Below are 25575 nucleotides of genomic sequence, written 5' to 3' on the forward strand. Positions count from 1 at the left end.
GTCTGCTGCAGACCACGCTGCCCCTCTATTTTCTGACGTTCAGTAAGCCCTACCCTCAGATCCAGATTTTTTTTTTCTTTTTTAAATATCATAAAATGCCAAGTTGGTAACCTAAGTGTGAGGCAGCACAATGAGCCCACATGCGGCTAGCTTTACCTTGAACATGCACCGGCCCTATCTTCTGCCTGGGCTGCATGTGGTCGGAGGGGAAGGAGAGAGAAAAGCAGACTCACGCCCTCCGTCCTGTAGAGACAGGCAGCTCTCCGCGCTGCCTCCACCGTCTGCACTGTTCTCGGCACCTGGCTCCTCCTGCTTGGCGGCTGGCGAGACATCGGGCTGCACCATGGGGACATTGGCTCTCACTCTGCCGGGGGAAGCGGGAGCTGCAGCCCCTCCCTCGAGATCCGAGCCGCCAGGACCGGTCTCGTCTGGACCGGCCCCGGCTCTACAAGTCTCGGCTGCCTCTCCCCTCGTGGGGCTGGGCGATGCTCCGCTCACGTTCTCCGCGGGCTCCGCTGTGAAATCTCTCTGCGGAGGTGGCACCACAAGGAACAGTTTGGGCTTCTTGGAAATGGGGGGTGGCTTCCTGCCGGGGGACGCGCCGGGGGGCTCCTGGAGCGGGGCGGCCCCGGCCTCCGGCTCCGCGGCGCGGCCCGGGCTGCGGCTCAGGAGGCCACGCTCGGCTGCACCGTCCTGGTGACCCTGACTCGAGCTCTTGGCAGGAGTCGGCGGCGAGCCTGTCACAGAGGCAGTCTGGCTTTCACTCTCCATTTCATTTATGCTATTTCGGGATTTCAGGAAAGCAGATGGCTTTAAATGATACTGGGGAACAACCGGAGTTAGTGTTTCCTGAGATACTTGTTCATATAACAGTGCTTGCTCGGGTCCTGAGTTCTTTTTCACGGGCCTCAACTGTACCATCTGCAATGCTTCCGTGGTTATCAGGGGCATGGGGGGTCTACTGCCCTCCTCTTTGCTAGCGGGCTGCCTAACGGCCTCCCAGGAGCACTCAGGCTGGCCGGATTTTTTGAAAGAAGGCCTGGCATCTTTCATCAATTTGGGGTCAAGGGGTGGGGCAGGCGGGGGAGCTGAGGAGGGTACCGAGGCAGGGGGAGGCGGCAGGGAAGCCGAGGCACCCAGAGGAAGGGGGCTAAGTGCCCTGGGGGGAGGGGGAAAGCCCTGGCCAGGGAGGGGACAGAAGGGAGTGAGAGCTTCCGGTGGTGGAGGGGGGAAAAGGGGAGACTGAGGCAGAGAGCCCTCGGGGGAGTCTACTAAAGGCGGGGGAGGGGGAAGAGGAACCGCAGCAAGGGGAGAGGCCAGCGCAGAATCCAGCTTCTTCATCGTCCCGCTTCCTTCCGTGGAAGTGTTGGAAGACAGGGAGGTGGACGACGAGGAGATGGACACTGAAGATATCAGGGAGGACTTCCTCTCTGGCACCTTGGGCTTGGTCTTCCCCTTCCCGTTTGCTGGTGACGCGCATTTTAAAAACACAGGCACAGGGGTGAGCGCTGTGGGTGTATTCGACTGGCTGGAATACCCACTGGATGGAGAAGTGACTCTGTGGGACTTCTCCGGTGACGTGACCTTTGGTTTGACGGCGCCACCGGGCACCTGGGGCATCGCGGTCCCGGAGCCCTCCTGGACCTGGCAGGCTGGCCCGTCTCCGGCCGGCGCCCCGCTGCCGCCGGGGCAGCCCCCGCCGGGGATCCCGGGGTCTTCCTGCGCGCCCGTGTAGTCAATGTAGTACCCCCAGGGGTCCGCGTACTCGGACTTGACGCTGCTCGTGTCGCTCTGCGACGGCGTGGCCCCGCACAGGGAGTACACGTTGGGGGCGGTGGCCGAGGTCATGCTGCTGCCCGCGCTCACCGTGCTCTGGCTGCGGGAGCGGGACAGCCAGGGCTCTTCGCAGTCACTGCAGGGGCTCTGGGAGGGCGAGCTGCCGCCCCTGGCCTTGCCCGGGAGGTTCAGCTGCAGCGAGTGCTGGAGCGAGGCGATCAGGCTCTCGTTCAGCGCCTGTCCGTTGGCCTGCACGCCCTTCTTGGGAACCCTGCGCAGGGAGTCCGTCCGGGAGGGTGGTAGGGGCGGCTTCTTCGCTTTCTTCAAAGAGATGTTACGCGAAAGGGACTTGTCATGGTCACGTGGCCGGTCCCCTTGGCTCTTCCGAGCTCGCCCATCAAAAACGTTGACCACACTGTGCCTGGGGTTCCCGAAGCCATCGCTGCTATTGCACAGGTTTCCAGATCCGTGTCCGGGGTCGGGGTGCATAGATGCGTAGAAGCCATCGTGCTCCTCTGAATACAGGGACCTGGCATCATCTTTGGTCGACGTTTGATCCAAACTGCAGCTGCTCATGTTACTTCCGGGAGTGGAGAAGCCGGGAGTTGCCGCACGTGCCTTCAGTGGGGATGCCCGCCCGTTACCTGCGGCGCCGTATTCCCAGGGCTCCGAGTTGCCGTGCCCCCCGCCCTCGGAAAAACTGGACTCGCTTTTGCCATCCACATCCTGGGCGTGCGCTGGAAAGCCCAGGCTGTTTTTACAGTCGTAGGTCATGGCTCGGGATCCATTCTCCCGACCAGCTGGAGTATTTAGAGAGACCGCTGAATCACAGAGGGAGGACAGCATGGCTGCACTGGGGGGATGGGGATCTAGGGCCTGGGAAAGAACAGTGGGGTGGCCCTCAGTCCAGTGACCGCCGTGAGACTGATGGCCCTCTTTACTAGCATGCCTGGACAGGAGCTGCTCTCTGGATTTTGCCTTCAGGTATGAACAGGAGCTGGTAATTTTACCGTCCAGCTGTCCTGGACTGTGAGCAGCGTGAATAATAATGACCTCCGGAGAGGACGAGAGCGTGGCGTTTGGGATGATGCTGGTGGAATAGGTTGCGTGAGGAGAAACCACGCACGCTGGGCTAATCACGTTCTCAAAGTGCCTCAGCTCCTGGGACTTGGGCCTCAAAAGTGTTCCGGTCCTCGAGGCACCTCCTAAGTGTCCTAGGTTTTCATCTACTTGTGGGTTCCCGCTCAGGTAGGGGCGCGCGCCATCCAGGTCTTCCGCAGGGCCCAGGGGACCCAGCCGTGGCTCGAGGGACTGGATGTTTGCCCTTGCTCCAGAACGTGGAAGGCTGTGGAAACCAGCATCACTGTGGAGGCGGGAAGGGAACACGATACCCGCGGAATCGCTCAGCACAGACATGTTCCCAGAGGAGCCTGAGAAGTGGCTCATCTGGGCGGCGATGCCTTGCCCCTTCTGTGCCCTGATTCTTCTCATGGAAGGTGGTACAACTTTCACTTCCTCAGTCTGACAGCTGGAGTCCCTGGTTTCTGAGCGCTGCCCAGCAGCCCGAGAGCTGTCAAGCCTTCCTAGTGTGGAGTAGTGGTCTGGGGTATACACTGAGTGAGCACTGACCTCATCCTGGCCGGTGCCTGATGCTGGAGATAAAGCAGAAAGAGGCTTGTTACCTAAAAATAAAAATATGTTGGTTCATCACTGATACCCTCATCCCCTTTTTACTCTGCTGTACTTAAAAATATTTTTTTTTCCAATTCGATTTAGTTTTTCTTTCCTCCTGTAGGCACCTGAGAGTTTAAACAGTTATTGATACTCCTAAAAATAAAAACCCTTCTTATGAATGTCATGTACTTCTAACCCTCCTATAGGGTGAGCGCTACATATGGAATTCTCAGTTACTCTCTTTAAGATCAAAGCTGAACACTCTGTGCAAGAGATACTTTTCAAATAACCTCCTTTCGGTAAAGATTTCAAGGTGGCCTGTCACCCACCAGGTGACTGTGCCGAGTACCTGTCAAGCTGTGACGATCTTTCCCAAAGACAAATGAATGCAGTGGTTCAATAGTAGGGCTACAGAGATACCATTTACAGGGGATATTGGTATCAAACAGTGTTAATTATATTAATTTTTTATGTCAGAAGGAATTCCAAGGGAAAAATGATTTACAGGCCCATCTGTGTATCAAACGTTTCATTATCCATCTTAGACCATTGTCATCTGTCTGTCAGTGACATTCAAAATCCAATGACAATCTGTTATGTTCTGCTGGGGGGCAATCTGTTATGTTCATCCAGTGAGCATTTCCTCAAATTAGGGTTATTCATTTCTTGGAGCTCTAAAACCAAATGAGAGCAGGTATGTTTAAAGGTGGGGCGGGGTGGGGCGGGGCGGGGTGGGGAGGGGAGGGGGGAAGCATAAGGAGGGCCAAACAGAGAGGGAAATGGATGAGAAAAAAACTTTAAGTGTAGATAACAGTTAGATTTCAAAATACCTAGAAAGGAACAGAATCTTAAAAACACAAATCCAACATGAAACCAACAATTTAGCCAAAGTGGAGAGGCAGAGAGAGAGAGAGAGAGAGAGAGAGAGATAAGGAGAGGGAGAGAGAAACCAATTCATGCATAGTAACTAACCACTAGGACACATTAAATCTTGAAAAGTAACAGCAAAACCAGTTTTCTCTACACTGTTTCAAAAACTGAAAAATTCTCAATCATGGGCTTTGCTGAGCAATGCAAGTTGGGTGCCTGCTGGCATCACTGTTCACCTGGGCAAGGACACCAGTGGTGATGGGATTCCAGCGAACTCCTTCCCTATCCCACATGAACTAACTACGTGTCCCTGACTGGACATCCAAATACCAAGGACATTACAAAAATGGCAGCGATGTTCTTGTATGAACCACAAAGGAGATGTCATCCTGTGAGGAATAAAGCATAAAGCCTTTTCCTTCACTGTGATGACGGAGAATATTTTTATACTGGTATCTTTTAGCAAAGAGGATCTGTTTCCTCCCCCTACTTCTCTGCCAGTTACGCTCACTGAAGACAGACAGACACGCGCACGTGTGCACACACACATGCACACAAGGTTCTCCCTTAGAAAGAGAGGAAGTGGGTCAAAGGGCAGGAGCAGGAGAAAAATCCACTTTGAGGAAAGAAAACAAAAGATGAAGGTTTTGCTATTTTAAAAGGTATTTTAGTAGGTGGGAAAATCGACTTGCATGGCTCCACCAGTTTGCTTCCAAATATTCAAGTTACCTTATTCCATTGAACAATGGATTTTCATGCTTTTTCTTCTAAGATTGAAGCCGTTTTGCACGGGATCAGTGGTAGATTTTTAATGGTCTTTAAGGGCCATAAACAAAGTACTGATTCTTTCAGGTAACAATTCTGAATGTGAAACCATTTTAGGCTTCTGAAAATGGAAATATAACCGTTTCTTCGCCATTTACAACCCAGTACAACTTTCTTATTAACCAAGTTTTTCTAAAGACTTTAAAAAACATGTGTGAAAAACAAGTCACATATCATCCGTCATAGGGACCACCAAAGTTCTATTCCCAAAACAGACTGCCTAATATTTTCATAGTACAAAAAGTGTCACATATTATAGGATATAGATGAACACTATCTTGACCAGAATTCAATAACAAAAACAGACTATAAATAAAGAGATCTGTGGGGCACCCGGGTGGCTCAGTTTGTTAAGCATCTGGCTTCAGCTCATATCATGCTCCCATGGCTCATGGGTTCAAGCCTCGCATCAGGCTGTGCACTGACAGTGTGGAGCCTGCTTGGGATTCTCTCTCTCCCCCTCCCCCATCTCAAAATAAATAAATAAACTTAAAAAAAAAAAGAGAGGACTGCAAATATAGACCTCTTGGGTGCTGCTAAAAATCTTGAATGGATTTGTCTGATTTTACAACATAAAGAAATAATTATATTTTTTCTTCTACTTATTACGCAATACTACAAGGTATGTCGAATTAAAAAAAAAACATATGTAATCAAAGTTAGTTAATTTAAGGTTTAATAGATGGATTTTTAAAAAGTCATGTCTGGTCTTATGTTCTTAATGTTCTTCGTACAAACTATCAAAAATCATTCAGAAGGGGGATTCCTTTAAATGAAGCTTTTTCTGCTTGGGGAATACATATTGTTCAAGGACTATTCAAACTCTTCAGGAGCCAAATATAATTGTATACCAACAAAATAATCCGATCTGATTCTAAAAGATGAAAACTCGTAATGGGTTGTTCAAATACATTTCTATGTATATATAAGATAATAAGAGTAAAGAAAAAATTAGAAATTTTGTCCGATTCACTTAAATGGAAGGCAACAGATTCTAGGCCATAAAGACTTTAGACAGTAAATCTCATAGCTTGACTTCAAAGTACAAACTGGCTCATCTCGAAAATAAAAATAAAAATAAAAATAAAGTAAAACAACTCGTCTCTAGAGTCCACCGTTTATGGTTTCTGAAGTGAAAAGTGCATACAATGAACCACAATCAACTTTAATTCTGGAAGAATCTCTGGTTTGATTTTTAAAACTCCAAATCTCCAGCAACTTGGGCAGTGTCTAGTGGACAGGAAGTATCTTTCCTAGTGAATGTTTTCTTTTCAGATAATCATATCCTTTTTTTTAATCTAATTTGTTTGACTCAGCCATACTTCCCTCTCCTTCGTATCTGAAAAAGATTAATTTTTAAGGAAAATACCAAGTGTCTATAAGCTTTCAAACCAGACACCTTTCAAGTACGGAATATTGGGGAGAAAAGGCAAGATCAACCAGAAGTCATAAAATGAAGGAAGAAAATACATGATCCAAATTTTCTGCTAAATGTTACTCTATTCAATATTTATTTATTTTTGAGACAGAGAGAGACAGAGCGTGAACAGGGGAGGGTCAGAGAGAGAGGGAGACACAGAATCGGAAGCAGGCTCCAGGCTCTGAGCTGTCAGCCCAGAGCCCGACGCGGGGCTTGAACTCACAGACTGTGAGATCATGACCTGAGCCCAAGTCGGACGCTTAACCGACTGAGCCACCCAGGTGCCCCAAATGTTACTCTATTCAAAGGTTATTTTCCCTTACTCTATCAATCCTTTCAACTAGTCTATCTATAAAACTACAGTTGTTTCTTATCTTTTCTTTCTTTTTTTTTTAAACTAGCTCTCACTTCAATACAGCTGTCTCAGTGGACCACCAGCTATGATCCAGGTTATGTCGACTGCGCAGTGACATCAACTGTCTCTGTTCGGCCAAGACCACAGCGCAATGATGTGGGCAGAGCTATTTCCTTTCTTCCACCATTGCTGGTGTTTCTACGTCACATACAAAAGAGATGGGAGCATGGGCCCCAGGGACTCGATTACGGATTTTAAAAATACAATTACAGAAGACCTGATTTACCTAGCTGATCAGATCATTCCACTAAGATCAAAGAGGCAACTGAGTTATTGGCTCCATACTGGTTGGTTTAGTAATAAAAGTGATAAATTTCATTATCTCTGAGGTTCTAGAAATCATGTTACATATATACATAGAGAGAGAGAGAGAGAGAGGGAGGGGGGAGTAAACAGGGGAGACACAGAGATAATTCACACTGAATACTTGTGTGTATGTATATGTTTTTCTGAGTCAAATTATTCTTATACTCTTTGCACAAAGCCATCCAAAACCTACCTATTTTGGTTGCACAGCCATTTAAAATGTAGACTACCCTGAAATATCAACCTTGTTATCTTACAAAGGGCATGTCTTTAAAGTCACTCCTTTAGGTTAAGGAACGTCCCCTAAAAGACCAGTTAAAATATAAACTTTGCTGCAGTGCTGTAAGAAATTAGCCCATTAAGTATCTACTGAACATAAGAGTATGTACTAGTCTCTCACATAAGTTAGCTGTCACCTAAAGGAAGAAAAAAAGAGAAAGAGTCTGAAAGAATGAGATCCAGGAGGACCGGCCCAGATCTGGAAGCAGATGCAGGGGCACGGACGGAAGACAGATTTCTTAAACCCTGTGGATGCAATCTCGCCTTTGTTTGCAATAAGACCCTGTGTTATGAAATAAGACGGGCACTTGTACGTCACCTGGGTCACCGGAACTACCTAGAGCAGAAGCAAAGCATTGCTATTCTTGTCCCACTGTGGCTTCAGTCTGGAAGGCAGAGCATACATCTCGGAGAACCGGGTGGCAGTAAAAGAGAGAACGCCAGGTAAAGAAGAGTGAGACTTCTGTCGCTAAATCAGGGCATTTCAGCACGTGTTTTGGGAAAAAACACATAGGAACAATGTCTGTAGCACTCGGAAGCTGAAGCGGGCAATGCTACCTCAAAGTATAACAGATCACTAGAGCTAGGATAAACCCATTTTGACTCAAAGACCGCGGGGCAAGTTCCAAAAGAATTATCCCGAGTATCTAGACTGTAACCTACAAAAGCAAATAAAAGTAAAAACATCAGGTGAAAGCAACTAGGAGGAAATAAGTCCACAGGTTGGCTGAAGAGAAAGAGGCAAATTTCAAAATAGGTAGTATTAAGTTCCCCACGGTAATTACAAAAGCAGCTTTTATGTTAACCTATAGTGAACCTACCGGCACCAAGTGCTTCACCTGTACGAATTCATGACACCCTCAGACAACCCTATGAGGTATGTTCTGTCAACATCAACAACCACATTATTTGCATGAGGAAGGAGACTCGGGCAGGTGAAGTAACCAGCTTGAGGCCACCCTGGGCGTCAGCGGCAGAGCTGGGATTCAAATCCACACATCTGGCGCCAGAGTCCCTGCCCCAGCCCAGCGTGCGCTGCTGTCTGTGTAGACATTCCCGATGAGCCCATTGAAAACCAAAGGAGGAAGGGAATATAGAAAGAGGAGAGTGAGAGGGTTACCCAAAGCATCTATAAATATAAGCAGAAATAATATGGATAGGTGAATTATGAAATAAATAACCTTCTCCGCTAGCCCCCCCCCCAAAAAAAGAGGGGGGGGTTCTTTTTTTTCTGTTTTTATCACTGGTTGAAAAATATTGAATTAAAAACCTATGAAACTGTTTCCTTGGACATTCCATTAAGGCACTATCCAACATAAATGAGTATTTTCTGTTGTACTGAAATTTACTAATTATCTCACACTTGCTGTCTCTTTGATGACAAAATGGCCATCTCCGTTGTCACTATTAACTAATGAAGTCCATCGTCATTATCTGGAGTCCCAGAATGAGTTTTTGGTTTTATGAAAACTTAAAACCTAAACGAAAGGTAAATTTCATTGTGGAAATACCCAATGTGCAAGGCACATGGAGATGCTGACATTACTGTAAATGTCTATCACCCCAGTTGACAGTCTTTACATAAGCTCTTCCTGTAACCGTCTCACCAAAACTCAACAAATCATCTGCAGGGGATGTTAAGACTTGTACCCAGTGCTGCACTCAGGAGAGAAGCTGGCCCTCTGGGGGCACCAAACGGCTATCAGAATGTATTGATCTCGTAAGCACCACAATGAGGTTAGCGTAGCAATGCTGAGCAGTAACGAGGGGCAACAGAATACAGTTCTGATGAGCCATACCTAGCTCCTTCTGTATGTTGTCAGGGACTCCTGTAATAGTCTTTCTCCTTTTGACTTTCTTCGGTCGTCTTATCAGAGTGTCTGTGTAAATTAGAGACCGCCGAAGGCTGGCCTGGCGATCGAAATTCTCCCCTAATATAGAGTAGTAGAACAAGCAAAGCAATGTTATTCTCAAGCAAGCCGACACCATGCACTCTCTTCGAGAAGCTTGTTGTAAAATGATAAGAAGGTTATTAATAATGATGTTAGCCAGTCATATGATGATGAATGAATGCCGAAGGCCAAAAAAAGAAGGAAAGCACATTATCGTCATAAGGCTATTTTTTCATTTCCGGTCTACTTCCAAAGGAAGCACCTTGATCTCATTTGCACATGAGCTGGGGTAACAAGTGCAAATTTGTTAACATGACTTGAAGAGTGATTCTCTGTTATTTACAAAAATGGGTCATTTTGGAAGTGCTTTACATAGGCCCTATCGTCACCAAAATCACCCTTCGCATCAGCGTAGGGTGTGGTGAAGGCAATGAGCGTATTGTATTCACTTGTTCTCTCTAGAGAGCAATATGATGTCTTGTCCTGTGTGAGGATACAAATAATCAAGAATTCTTGGATGCAGAGCTTTCTCTTTCTGTCAAGGAGGTTGACCATTTGGGCAGGCTGCGGTAATTGTTATGGTGTAGATACAACTTGTAATGACCAATAAAAAGCCTTATAATGATAAAGTACTTTTACCACAATGAGACCCAGTAGCACTGCTGTTGTTAAAGCTGAACTGCTTTCTTTCTGTTTCTTGATCACTTTTTACAATTGATCTTAATTCAGACATTTCAGGTAGTTTTGCAATCAAACCTAGAATGCCATATCCACAGGACTGTTTTCTGTCCTCTAAAGTACGAACTTGTGTGATTAGCACACCAATGGAAACCATAAAATAATAAAGTATCAGTTACTGATTGGTCTGCTTTAAATTATTTCCCAGTTTAAATAAAGAAAGTTTTGTAGTACTGTCTCTGTTAAATGGTTATTCTCCTCAAAAAGAGATTTAAAAAATACATATACACACAAATGATATACTCCCATCATGCTTATGTTGTACAAAAAGAAGTATATAAACATTCACTCTTTTTAGCAATATTGACACACAAAGTGAGTATGCTGTAAACAAGGCACCCTCTATTTAAATAGGAATAAACTGTGATTAGAAACTTCTTTAAAGCAAAACAGAGGATAAAAGATCTGAATGATCAAAACACATTTCATGTACGAAGCAACAAACACAAATAAATGCTTGCAACTTTGTTCCTAATGGAGAAAACCAGAAATGATTGAAAGAAGATGGTGAAACACCAGGAGGTATCATCACTGTAATAAACGCATCACTAAGTACAATAGCACATATGATGCTTGTAAGGGGGCAAGCCACGACTTCAATGGTCCATAGTTCCCTGCCGCAGAGGAAAACAATTTCCTTGTATGAAGGTATTAAAAACAGGCAAAACATCAACAGATAGCTGCATTTAGTCTCTACTTTTGCTTCCTTAAAAACCAAAACAAGAGATAAACCACTCAAATCCCAAGGAAATTAAGAAACAAACCATGAGAATGGACATCTAAGACATATGCCATTAAAGGCACCAAACTCTCCATCTTGCATCATGGCCTCAAATGTCTGTCCCTGATGGTGGACTAAACATTTCTTGAGGGTAGGTACCATGATTCTTGTACTTTAGCACCCCCTGTGTCACTCAGTTCAATGCCTGACACAAAGTAGTTACTCAATAAATATTTGTTGAGAGGCACTGGTTCACTCCCTTTCATTGAAAAACAGCCTTAGTCATGGTTACTACTTAGAAATAAACTTAGCTAACGGCAGACATTAGTACAAAGCCAGCGTGCCAAAACTGTTAAGCATGGGACCACTCTATCTTCCAGGTGGAAGGCTTTTTAATCCACATGGCGAATAGGAAACCTACACATGTATGCATTTCATTTGAAACTTTTTTTTTTTTTTTCCTTCCTCAACTCTTAGAACATGATGATTCCCTACAGGACTATGACTGAGGGGATTAAATTGATTTTCATGCTGGCAGCTCATTGTGCTAATGTTCTGCTGCTATGCCTGGCCGGCTTCACTCTGGACGTAAAATAATATATTTATCGACGTTTCTTTCCCCTGCTGATCCTGACTGAAAATCAAACCGGAGGGTCAATGTTCATCCAAATAAATGAACACATGACAATTCCCTACAGGAAGCTATATTTTAGTCTCAAAAGCCTTCTAGGGCTGCAGAAACACATCATTTAAAGAGGAGGAAGTGGTATAACCTAGGTCAACTCGACTGCTAAAAGTGAAAATTTTACATTTAATGCTTCTTTGTATCAGAATAGTAGAAAAATTAACATCTTTATGTAATGCATGTATACGTATGTGAACACATGGATCCAGAAGATGGACCAAGACACATGCAACTAGATACTAGATTTGATTATTATAGTTCTGAAAATGTTAATCACTCAATTAAAAATAAACTGCGTTTTGACATAACTCATTTTGCTCACTTCTTTGTCATTTGCCTTTCCTATGTGGCATTTGAAGGCCTCCTTTTAAACTCTGTGTAATTCATATCTACTTAGTCATCAACAGGAGGGAATTACAGCTCAAAGAAATGGCAATGTCTTCTGTTGTTACAATGCATTTCATTGCAAATGATTATTTCCGAGGCTGTAGTTACTCTGTTTTAAATTTCCTGATCTCAAGATAATGCATTTATCCTAATTCCATTAAGGACTGCCATATTTCATAGCACAATCTTCTTATCTTACAATATTACTTTGGAGGCATCTAATCATATATAATGTAATTTATGTTTCTGCTGCATTTAATCAATCAAATAATGTAATGCGTTTTCTTATAGAAAATTTGTGTCCACATATTCCATTAAGCAATAAACACACTTTATTCTGAAACACAGCTACTTCTAAAAATAACCTTAAAAAAATATGATCTAGGTGCATGAGAATCACATTTGGGAAGATCAACGTTATTTGCAAAGAAAATGGAATCAAATACTACGCTATTCCTTTAAGGCTTAAATACAATCAATGTGGGAGAATGTACCTGGAATTTAAAATAATTCATGCACTTATTTACTAAATTTCTCAGGAATTCAAAATAGATGTAATGTTTATTTTAAGTGTAATTTTTAAACATCTGTGAGGTTTTTTTTAAAAAAAAGTCTGCATTAACTATCAAAATACAAAAACCTTTCTAACAGCAGACCACAGCATTAGCTTCAGAAATACAGCAAGGGTGCTATGGGTTTCCATCCTAATTTTTTATGAAAACTCAGCCTTATTGATCACCTGATATTTTTTAGGTTCTGGCCCTAGAGGCCATGCTTTTGTAAGGACTGGTTATCAATGACGATTATTAGCAACCAGTTTCTCTTGAATACACTGTCCAATGTTAACTCTGAACACATCTATTTTACACTTGGTATGCTTCCCAAACCACAGACCTTTTTTATGAGGTACGGAACTGATAAAGCAGGAAAATTCTGGTGTCTTTTAACAGTTCCTCTAAGTTCATGAAATACTGTCTTTGAGCTTCATGCACCTTGTTATCTGTCCCCTTAAATATTACAGATGATTAAAATCTGAGCATAATGTTCCAAAAGAACTTGAATTTGAAGATTATAGAATTCAAATCATGGGGATCAAAATATGACTTGACCATCCTCTTAACTTTAAAACAGTATTTTCATAATTCTTACTGTTAGTTCACTTGATATTCTTATTTTAAGCAATTTGAGAAGACAGAAGGGGAAGAAAATCCATCACTCAAAAATATCACAAAACTGTTACTTCTTCACTTCCATAAATACTACATAAAATAGCCCTTTAGAAGGGAAACGTCATTGTTTCCTTACCCAGGGCCACACTTAGAAGATGTTCCCAAATAAACAAAATATTTTAAAGAAGCAATTCAATGAAAAAAGACACACACATTTTCTATGAATTCCATGACATCAACCTTTGGTGACAGCCCTCTAATCTTACAAGCAAGAGAGATTTCATATGCATGCACACATATAAATTTTAGTATTCCTTTCCTTAAACACAGAGCAGGAAGCCAGACTATAGCTATTTACCTCTGGTGTATAAGTGAGATGCTAAGAGCATATAAAGTCATTTTCCCAAGTATGTTTAGAAACCTATCTGTACAGCAAAGCCTACCAGTTATATTAATGGGAACCACGTCAGCCTGGATTGTTTGGGCTTGCTGTCGCATCTTCTCTTCTGGCGTTGGCAAAGGAAGGGACTTGGTCCAGTTCGTTTGAGTATGAAGGTCAGAGAAGTCGCTTGAGGTTGGCGTGTTAGGTCTCCTGATGGAAATAAGTCTTTCCTCTTCTGATGAAGAAATAGAACACTGCAGGGAAAACAGTAAGTAGATGCTGTAGTGTGTAAATAGCTGGCAAAAACATTTAAAAATACATTCCTTGTTTAAAGCCTTTTTTCAACTAGGGCGCGGGCGCCCGGGTGGCTCAGTCGGTTGAGTGGCCGACTTTAGCTCAGGTCATGATCTCACGGTCTGTGAGTTCGAGCCCCGCGTCGGGCTCTGTGCTGACAGCTCAGAGCCTAGAGCCTGCTTCAGATTCTGTGTCTCCCTCTCTCTGCCCCTCCTCCACTCAGTCTGTCTCTGTCTCTCAAAAATGAATAAATGTTAAATAAATAAGTAAATCAATAAAATATTTTTTCAACTCTTTAAAAGCGAGCCAAAAAAAAAAAAAAAAAAAAAACCAAAACTGGCCACATTTAAGAAAGAAGCGATAGTTTGCAAGAAAACTGCTCATCATCTTGAGCATGACCCATTATGTATATGATTCACGCCGTCGCCTTAGTCTCTAAACCATGAGGTCTGCAAACGGTTTTGCTGACCCTCGATATCTTTTCAGTTCTTCCTGTTTCTCCTATATTTACTGTGGTCAGAAAGCTTATGGATTTAGTTGAATGCTAGAAGCCCGGAGAAGCATCATGGCTGTGGCCATCGGTTTCCATTTTTATTAAAATTTTGTTTGCTCAAAGTCATTTCTAGCCTCAACCTCATTTCCTTCAGGCGCTGACCTCAAGGAACATTTCTGGAACGATAGAGCTATTGTGTGCTCTTCTGAAACCATTTATATGAAAACAATTGGTGTGAAATTGTTAAATTCTAAGAAGCTGACTGAAACTCTGCTCTGAGCCTTATCAGAATTCCATGAAAACATTTCTGGCAGTGTCTGTTTCAATACAGATTAACATCCTAACTGGGGAGCCCTTCTGCAATACCTTTCTTCCCATAACATCTTAAAAAGCGGAAGCAAGAACGCTGTTTGGGGAAGCATTTTACCATGGACGGTACCATGGCCGCACGACAGTTGGCTCTTTGACAAGGAAGTTCCAAGAACTCAAACACAATGTGCTCACAAACAACAACGAGGACAAAAAAGGGTGATTGGCTTTTGTTGAGAAACGGCAGTTTATAATACACAATAAATGTCTAAGAACTGGTCTTCGAGTTGAAAGCATTTAAACTAACTACCACCTCTGAAAATAGGGCATTTAAAAGAGTTTTACTTCAGAATAAAAAGGCAATGAACCTTCCCAAGGGAATACCTGTGTAACCAGCACCCAAGTCAGCTCAACACTCCCCTCCCCAAACCACACACCCCTAAGCAAGGGTAACTACTCTCTGACTTCTAACACCCCACCATAGCTGTGTGACCTAAAGGGAATCCTGACGTTCTCTTTTGTGACTTTCTTTTTTCGTTCAATATTATTATGTTTGTGAGGATTTATCTATCTTTAAGAAGCAGGCATTGATACCTTGCTGGATTTAATGCAAGTTTCTAAAAGCATACAGGTAAGAAATTTACAGAAGAAATACATCTGTTAGAAATTTCAACCACTTAGAAGAACACTGTAATCACTGTTTATTACTATTGAATTCATCTTGCTGTAAAATATCTGTTTTTATTCTACAACTACCAGCCCTGCACAAATTTCACAAGGACTACAGAAGAGCCAATTAAAATAGTTTGGTGTTGGGGGATAGGGCCTAAACTAAGAATCCAAAGACCTGAGTCTATTCACTTTATACCTGACAGTCTCGTGACTTTTAGGCTCTTCTTGAACCCTTCCTTTGCTGTAAAGTGGGGCTATATGTTTCCCTCCTGAGTCCCACAAAGAGCCATTCTCAAGACCTAATGAGATAAGGGCTGCCTGGGTGACTCAGTTGGTTAGGCCTCCAACTTCAACTCAGGTCACGATCTCGTGGTCCATGAGTTCGAGCCCCATGTTGGGCTCTGTGCTGACAGCTCAGAGCCTGGATCCTGCTTCAGATTCTGTGTCATCCCCTCTCCCTGCTCCTCCCCTGCTCACACTCTGTCTCTCTCTCTCTCTAAAAAATGAATAAATGTTAAAAAAAAAATTATTAAAAAAAAGACCTAATGAGATAAAATCTCTGAAAATATCTATGGCTCTTAAACATCATGGAAATAAAGGCGATGGTCCTATAAAAGTGACTTTAGGAAAGCAAAATCATGGGGGCACCCGGCTGGCTCAGTGGAAGAACAAAGGACTCTTGATCGTGGGTTGTGAGTTTGAAAAAAAAAAAAAAAAATCTTAGTAATAAAAAGAAAGAAAGCAAAATCATGAATTGACAAGTTCATGATTTTTTCTTTTATTGCAAAAAGACTACCAATAATAAAGGTGTTGTGGAAATAGATAATATAAAATAAATCATAATGAAACATCTCTATTTTTGACTTTATATTCTTGATACGTAAAAATGTAAAATGATATGGTAGTTTCTTCTCCACCTAAGGAAAATTGTGAAAAGACGTTTGTAATTAAACTGACAAATAAATATACTCGATTTATAATGAGCATATGTTACCGACATCTGAAAATGATATTAAATTACATCGGATTATGATATTAGATCACACCATATCCATTTCACATTTGATCCAATTCTGCTTAAATGGTTACAACACCTATCAATGGTTCCAGCTCCTACCTACCCTTGAAAGATAAACAAGGGAATGTTTGAGTCAGCAGTGGCAGCTAAGCCACAGTGAGATAAATAATTTCCAGCCTTTTTGCACTTGTACCACGGTGGTCACATATGACTTACAATACATATTCTCTACCCTTAAGATGCAGATTCCCCCTGCCCCCCAGGCACACACACAAGTAAATGAAAACTAACTGTATATGAGAATTTCATGACAGTTCGCATAAAGGTCTCATGTCGATGACTGAATCTCAACGTTGCCAATTAGAAGGTTACTCCAATTTTCTGATACACACACAGAAATAATTTTCAGGTAATCTTGAAATACAGCACACACTTTCAAGCCTACAGGAAGCAAATCCTAACGAAACCAGTTTAACTGAAAAGTAAAGCTACAGCTTGATGAAGAATAAAGAGCACGGTGACATCCTGCAGGGAGGGTTCCCTTTTCCATGTGACACCTGCCAAGGGAGATGGTGAAGCACCGTTCCACAGTCTGTGTGTGTCTCAGTGGTGCCCAACAGCCCTAGTAACCTACTTTTCTTTTAGCTGACTGACGGCGTCAGAATCGATAACTATCACAAAGAGAAAGCACTTGAGTTTAGCCTGGTTGCCGTGGGATGATCGCCAGGGATAGCTCCGGTATGACAACTTCCAAAGGTAATCTATTATAAAGTGCTCTCTTCATTTGTGAGACAATTTCCCAAGCATGGCAGAGAATAAAGTTCTATGCAAATGTGACTATTACACAGTGCTACAACTAAGGAAAGATAAAAACCAGGACGGTGTGACTTCCAGAACGATCGCACTCCTATCCTTCCTAGGATTTATAAATCCAGCAGGGGCGCAGGAAACCACCTCCTGCGTCTCAATACCCGAACACAACATGATTACTCCATTAAGATGGACACTGTAATCCTCTGGATTATGTTAGCCTCTTACCTGTTCTCCACATTTCTGCCTATTGTGCCCACCCTCCCACTCCAAGTCTACGTCTCAACACAGAGGCGTGAGGCATCCTTTTAAAATTTAAGTCAGATCGTGTTGCTCCTCTGTTCAAACCCCCCAACATCCTTACCATGACCGACAAGACCCTACATGATCTGCAAACGGCTCACCACTCCCTCTGACCTCATCTCCTACTATTCAGTCCCTTATTTCACTCTAGCCACTCCATCCTTTCCGTGTGGTCTCTTGTACATATCATGCACACTTCTGCCTCAGGGCCTTTGCACTTGCTGCTCCCGTTGCCTGACATGCTCTTCCCTTAGACATCCACACCATCTTTTTCTTCATGTGTTTATTCAAGAGTCTCCTTCTTGTTGAGGTCTTACCTGTTGAGCATACCTCAAATTTCAACTCCTCCCTAATATTTTATATCTCCCTTCACTGCTTTTTCTCTTTAGTACATATCAATAGTATACATATCTTTTAGATATTTACCTTGTTTTCTCTCCCAGGAGAATGTAAGTTCCAGGAAGCTTTAAATCAGAATTTCATAGAGAACTGTTTCAGGATTTTAGCTAAAAAAGGGTCACCATTTATTTACTGGCTGCTACATGCCTTGCTCTGGGTTATAGACTTTATAGAAATTGGCACCTCATTTAATATTTATAGCATTAGCTTCATTTTACAAATAAGGAAATAGAACAAAGTAATTTTACTTTTGGGACGTTCACAAGTGGACAACTGGGATTAGAACCCGGACTTGACCCCAGAGTCTCTGCTGTTAAACAGTGTTAAAATAACAACTTGGCAATATTTGCAGTAAGTTACTAGGTTGCCCGATCTAAAGATAAAATCTCCATTTGTATCTCTTCTTCAAGAACAAACCTTTTAAAAATCTAGAAAAGCCACCGCAGTGTGGCGCAGTGGAAGAAGCACTAAACCCTGGAGTAAAACACGAAGTACCAGCATCCTCGCTCTTGTCATTTACGAGCTGTAGGTTTTGAGCAGCTCAACTCCCTCTGTTGAGAACAGAGCAACTCAAATAGCGTCACCATGCTTCATATTAATGGACTGCCTCAATATAGAGTGAATTACTGTTTTCAAACATGGAGTTTAAAGTTGCCTTGCTTTTGGACCTTAAATGCAATTTTTAAACCTGTCTGTTGATCAGTAATGTTCCCTGATACCCCATACCCTGATCCCAGAAGGAATGAAGAGTCACAAATGAAAGGAGAAACCACAATAACTCGTGCCAGATTACTTAATTTAGAAAGGGAAATCACTGGCCACACCAGCAGTTGTTGTGTAGATTTGGGATGCTGCAGACCTGCATTTCAGAGACTCCCAGGTCCTGTCTGGAAGCCAGACAAGCTCCCACCAGATGGACAGTGGAGCCTGAAACATGGTCTCTTTGGCAGGTGGCCAAGTTATCAAAAAGTGAGCTTAACTGTGAATCACAGATTAGCCCAGGCTTTATCCTTTTTAATCTGCTATGCTCCTAGCAATTAAAAAATGTAATCACAATCAGAGCTAAATTTAGCATTCATTTAGCAATTATTACTTGAAAATGAATGTAGAACAGATGAAACTATATAGAGTATTATTATTATTTTTTTAAATTGTTTAATGTTTATTTATTTTTGAGAGGTAGACAAAGCATAAGCAGGGCAGGGGCAGACAGAGAGGGAGACACAGAATCCACAGCAGGCTCCAGACTCTGAGCTGTCAGCACAGAGCCCGACACAGGGCTTGAACTCATGAACTGTGAGATCATGACCTGAGCCAAAGTCAGATGCTTAACCGATTGAGCCACCCAGGCGCCCTTATGTAGAGCATTAGTTAAAAGAATACTAACATACATTCCACTCCTTTTTGCAGGACACTTATTCTGTCTTTGATGTTGGGTTTTTTTTGCTTTGTTTTGTTTTGTTTTGTTTTCTTTTGTTTCCCAGAAGGAAATCTGTCTTGGGTTGACTCTTGGTTTTCCAGATCATAGATGGCTTCATAAGGTGTCGTAACTTCCGCAGCCTTTGTTGCCTATATGTGCTTCTTCCACTTTCACTATACTTAGACACAAAAGATCCTGACTTATTTCTGTTCTCTCCTATCCCCTCCCCGCCAACCCCAGGCTCAACAACAACAAAAAAAGCAGGGGCAGTGGAAATGGATCCATACGGAAGCACAGTTCTTGGCCCATCTAGCGGCTCCATCGTGGCCAGGTGGTGGTGTCCATATCCACAAGATTAAATAGCTTCGATTGTTCTTTCTCTCCCCATCAGCATATTAGTCCTTTTACCAAAAAGCCGGCCCCTTTGTCATTATTACATGTTGGATTAAAATATTGTGGACTGAAACTATTGCATATTAAGGATCTTTTCCTTAAAAGAATGGAAAATACTTAAGACCTTAAATGTTTAAACTGATATAGTACTTCTTACTTATAACCTTTTCATTTTAATAAATGATATATACAAAATATATAACATAATGAATATTTCAGAACTTACCACCCAACCCGTGACTTATACAAACTATTACCAATAACTGCATCTACCTCAGTGCTCCTCCCCGCTTTCCCCAAGATAACCACTGTCCTGAATTGTGTGTTAATCATCCCCTTACTTTTTGTTATATATGTACCAATATGTGTAACTTACATGTTTACTGACTTTTATAAAAGTGGTTCATTCTCGGTGTTGTGTTATTTACTTATGTTTCTAAGACACATCCATGTTTCTGTGTGAGCCTACAATTCATTCGTTTTACTGGGTATACATTCCATTCCAATACGTATTTATTTATTCACTCTTTTACTAATGTAAAAGACTGCTTCACTTTTAAGGGTGCCGAAGGTGTTCACTACCATGATTGTGGTGATGGGCTCATGTGTGTACACATATATCAAAACTTACTAAATTGTATAATTTAAATATGCATATTTTATGTAAATCACATCTCAAAAACACTGTTTTAAAACCGAGATTTCAGTTTCAGTATTTTAAAACTATGTGATCTTACGCAAGCGATATAATCTCTCCAAAATGCAGTTTCCTCATCTGTGTTATGGGTACAATCCAAGCTACTTTGCATGGTTGCAGTAAGTATTAAATAGATTCACATATAGCACGGAGCCTAGTCTCTGGCTCCTGAACTTTTCCACATGTTGGGAGATACAGAGGTATACGGATAGCAACAAGACAGGAATGCTGTGTCCCCATTTAAAGGGGAAGGCAGATATGAATGGAGCCTTATTCCAGTTTAATGGGGTGTTTGCAACAAGAGACACTGGAACAATTTACTGGTTTGAATGCATAAAGGTCTGGAAAAGTGACAGTCCCCAGGCTTCTCATTCCTGCCTGCAAGGTACAAAGTAACCAAGGTGTCCCAAACTGGGAAGCACTGAACACACGGAGCTAGCATAGACTCCTCTGAGTTTCCACTGTGCCCTGGAATTACTCACAGAGACCCAATACAAATGACTGCACTAGAGTCATCTAGGGCATGGTTTCTAGACCATAAACCATCCTAGGCCAGCCAGTATGTCTGTATACTGAGACGAAGTGCTACTTAAGTGGTTTTTGAAACAATGGTATGAGTGAATGAACGAATAGCAGACAAGTCGACAGTGGAATGAAAAATGCCAACAACAGGCATAATAAGAAGGCATTTGGGGAGTGAAGTATTCTCCCCCTTTTGTTTCACCAACATGGTGCAAGGAAGAGAAATGGAGTATAAAGCGGAGGCCCTACATTCGCGTCCTCCCTGATGCGTTCTAGCCATGTGATCTTGGGAAAGCAATTTCATAATTCTGAGTCTTGGTTTCCAGATCATCAAAATGATAGCAACGAGGCGCGCCTGGGTGGCTCAGTCAGTTAAGCGTCGGCTCTTGACTTCAGCTCAGGTCACGATCTCACAGTCTGTGAGTTCGAGCCCCACATGGGGCTCTGTGCTGCCTGCACGCAAAGCCTGTTTGGGGATTCTCTCTCTCTCTCCCTCCCTCTCTCTCTCTGCCCATCCCCTGCTCATGTGCTCTGTTCTCTGTCAAAATAAAGAAATAAACTTAAGAAAAATGATAGTAATGATTATTAAAATACTTCTTCCATTGGAGTTCCTGTGGGAAATGAGATATAACTTGAAAAAGTCTGGCAAGTGTTTTAAAGTAAAGTTAGTGCTAGTATGGCCTCTAGTAGTTCTATTTAGAGATAACCAACAAAGACACAACAATGGGAAGTTTGTCAGTAGTTGCTGAAACCTCTCAAATTTGTTGCTTCAGGCAGGAAATTCTTTGTGGAAAGTCTATAATAAAAGACTTAGGGGGAGTGGGAGAGTGGCCAAATTTCATTGTCCGCGGAGTCCTTTTCTTTGTAGTCTGGTTTGAAAACTCAAGCAGTTTAGTAATACTGAACTAGCCATTATTTGAGCATATTCTATGTGCCAGGCACCAAGTGAAGACTTTCACAAACATTAATTCCTTTCAACCTCACCACATCCCTCCCCAAGGAAGGTAAGGTGGCTGTGTAACTTATGATCAAAACCAGAACTCCTCTGAAAGTGAAAGCGGGTGCTATTAATAATTACGCAGGACAGCAGCTGTAACACAGGACTGTCCTGGGCAAACCAGAACATGGGGCTTCTAACTCTTTACAGTGAGGAAACCGAAGCTCATGGAGAGAAGCAATTTACCCAAAACCACTCAGCTTCAACAGGTGGACAGGCTGCCCCAAACCGGCGATCTCAAGCATCATGTTATATAAGCCTCTGATATGTGCAATTACAGAGCAAGTCTACTATCCCTTTTGTCTTTTCAAAGTCCTCCTTCAATTGAAGTATCTCTCATCAATGAGGACTAAAACAGAACCTGAGATGCTAGTTCAAAGAATAACAGGAAATAGAAAATTTCAGGTTACATCAGTACCATAAAAGCCAACCTTTTATTGCCATAATCCCAGTCTAATTTACGTGTTTGGGAGTTAATTTTATATAAGAGATTGAGCAACTCATAACTGACATCCTTTCTGCTGAGACAATGGGGCCTCTATGAATGTTTCCCTGACTCAGTGACCATATCATCAAACATAACCTCCAACAATGGCAGTTGGGGAGATGCCCTATCAACTCACTGGAAATATTTTGGCACCCATAACTGAACTTCCTGCAAATACCTGAAAAACCTGTTTGCTAGTACCTGGTACACACTGAAAACCGAAAGCGCGCACACACACACACACACACACACACACACACACAAAAGGCTGCGACTAGCATAATATTAAAGCACTGACTTATTCTCTGATTTCACGGTTGGAAAAAAAAGGTGTTCTGTGAGATTTCTAAAGCCCTTTGCAGACAGCATTTCTCTCATGCAAGTTTATATATAACATATATCATTGGAAATAGTTATTTTTCTTGCTACACTTTGAAAGACACATGTGGAGATAATTAGCAAAATACCATTCCTTATACCATAAACAGGAGTCTTACTTCGTAAACATGTTTTGCATTAGGATAATTATTCTAGAACAATTCTCTAGAATAAACACCCAGAACAGATGTCCCCTAGGTTCTTCTAATGTATGTCTTTAGCTTTTACCTTATCAGCAGCTCTCCTTTTAGGAGCGTGCTTCTATCCTAAGCACATAATAGATGCTTCCTATTGCTGAATGCAAATTAGATGCTTTTCATTCTGTGTACCTCTTTCCAGGTCAGAGCATTTGTAGTCTAAGCGTTTGTTAACTTCTGTGTAGTCCACTGCTCTCCTCACCATACCCCAACTGCTACCACTCACCTAGAAAATACAAAGTAAAGGCTTTCCCCAGCATTTTCCCTCAGATTTGACCTCTATATACTCTGTATCTAAAATAACCCCAACTGTTAAAATGACTTTTAAGAGCATGCATTGCGCTTAAGGGTCTTGGCCTTAACACAGAGACCATAAACTGCTGGCTTGGAGCCCCTTTTATAGTTACTGAACTCCCACCTGATTTCAGATGTCAACTTGATCACGTACTAAATCCCATGAAGATTTAGGTAGACTTCTGGTCTTTATAGTCTACGTTTAATATTCTGTCCTGCTGGTCTGTACATTCAGATTCCACACTGAGCAATTCCTGACTCTTTTTAGTACCTGGTGAGGCGAGTAGTTCTCCTTCCTCATTGCTCCTCTAGGTTACAGCTTTCCCCGCTATGACCCTTAGATCCTCTCTGGTCCTTCCCTTTCTCTGTCCATCCCCCAAATCACTCTTAAACCAAAACGAAACTAAACCACTCAACATCTTATTGGTGTTGTGTTAATTCTATAAATTAACTTGGGCAGAAATGACAGCTTTCTGATATGGAGTCGTCTCATCTAAGAGCATAAGAGAGAGAGAGAGAGAGAGAGAGAGAGAGAGAGCCAGTGCGCAAGAGCAGGAGAGAGAGGCAGAGGGAGAGACAGAGAGAATCCCAAGCAGGCCCCACACTCAGTGTGGAGCTGACATGGGGCTGGATCCCACCACCCTGGGATCGTGACCTGAGCTGAAATCCAGGGTCAGATACTCAATCGACTGAGCCATCCAGGCACGCCGTCTGCCATTACAACTTTAAATAGATTTTTCCTATTATATCTTGTAATTTGCTTTTGTAGATATGAAAAGTATTGGTTTCCATACATCAACATCATACCTTTCTATGTCATCGAAGTTTACTGTTGATAGCAGTTTCAAATTTTTATTTTCCTGGAGTCACCAAGTATACAAACATATCATGTACAAAGAATGATAATTTAATCTCAGTCTTCCCTTATTTCTGAGCCTCTTACCCTACAACTTTTCTAATTGTTTTGGCCAGTTCTTCCCATACAATGTAATAATAGCGACAAGTGAATGTCCTGTCTTACGTCTCATTCTAAGAAGAATGGCCCATGGAATAGCATGTTGGCTTTAGTGACAAGGCAGATACATTTTAAGGTATGAGTATCTACTTGTTTCTATATTATGGAGTGTTTCTTATCAAGAATGGATGTTGAATTGTTTCAAAAACCTTGTCACTATCTATGGTTTTGATCCAATCGTTCTCTTCAAATCTATTAATATATTAACATGTGATTAGATTAACTGATACTGAAAATCCTTGCATTCCTATTGGGATAAATCCAGGTTCATTTTTAAACATCTGTCTTGTAACGAGCTGTTAAATTATGTTTCCTAACATTCTACTGTGATTTCTAATGATAATATTCATGAGTGGGACTGGCCAGTTGATTTTCTACTTTGTGTGGTCTTTGTTAGGTTTGATCTCAGGGTAAATCTAATTCATTTAAAAACAAAAATCACACCATATCCTTCTTTTTTTTTGCTCTGAGAAAGTTTCAAGCATTGGATTTACTTACTCTTTCTATTTTCTTTTCCTCTTGTTTGTTTCAAGTTTTTATTTAAATTCTAGTTCGTTAACATATAGTATAACCTCGGTTTCAGGAGAATTTAGTGATTCATCACTTATATATAACACCCAGTGCTGGTCACAAGTGTCCTCCTTAATACCCATCACCCATTTAGCCTATCTCCTGCCCACCTCCCTTCCAGCAACCCTCAGTTTGTTTTCTAAAAGTAAGAGTCTCTTATGGTTTGCCTCCCTCTCCTTTTTCCCCCTTTCCCTATCTACTTACTCTTTAAAAGCTTTAGTGGAACCCTCTCTATGAAACCATCTGAACTTGATGCTTTTTGTAATTTGGTCCAATTTTTTCTTTTAAATGAGCTTCATTTTTCCACCCAGTTTTATCGAGATATAATCAACATAAAACATTGTGTAAGTTTATTGTGTATAATGTGATAATTTGTTATATGTATATACTGCTAAATGATTACCACAATTAGACTAGTAAACACATCTATTACCTCACACAGTTACCATTTATTTTGTCAACCTGGTGTGAATTTTTGACAAAATTTCTCTATTTTTCAAATCAGAAATCAGTCTGTTAAAATACTCCCTCTCTAGAAGTTCTAGAGTCAGGTTTGATATATTATATAAATTAGAAAATCAGTTTCAACATTATCTCAACATCTTCCATCTAACACAAGATGGTACATACAACTTTTGTTCCTAATCATAAAGTCGTCTGCTTAAAAATGTTAGTGACTTCCATAGGGCACCAGGGTGGCTCATCTGATTCAGCGTTCAACTCTTAAATTCTGCTCAGGTTGTGATCTCATGATTCGTGGGATTGAGC

The 25575-nt window shown here is 42.1% G+C and overlaps 1 protein-coding gene across 5 annotated transcripts in view; it reads right to left on the reverse strand.

The window, feature by feature from the left end:
• NHSL1 (NHS like 1) overlaps positions 1-25575 on the reverse strand; it is a 134684-nt gene that overhangs the window by 8917 nt on the left and 100192 nt on the right. For 4 of the 5 annotated variants that reach the window (XM_058735431.1, XM_058735435.1, XM_058735434.1 and 1 more), the window contains exons 4-6: positions 13601-13793; positions 9365-9496; positions 234-3428 (exon numbers count right to left, since the gene is read on the reverse strand). In XM_058735431.1, the coding sequence (XP_058591414.1) occupies positions 234-3428; positions 9365-9496; positions 13601-13793 (3520 nt within the window). The remainder of the gene's footprint in view (positions 1-233; positions 3429-9364; positions 9497-13600; positions 13794-25575) is intronic. The other variant, XM_058735432.1, reaches the window with a different exon arrangement.

This window comes from Neofelis nebulosa, chromosome 6 (assembly GCF_028018385.1).
Source record: "Neofelis nebulosa isolate mNeoNeb1 chromosome 6, mNeoNeb1.pri, whole genome shotgun sequence".
Taxonomy (NCBI): Eukaryota; Metazoa; Chordata; class Mammalia; order Carnivora; family Felidae; genus Neofelis; species Neofelis nebulosa.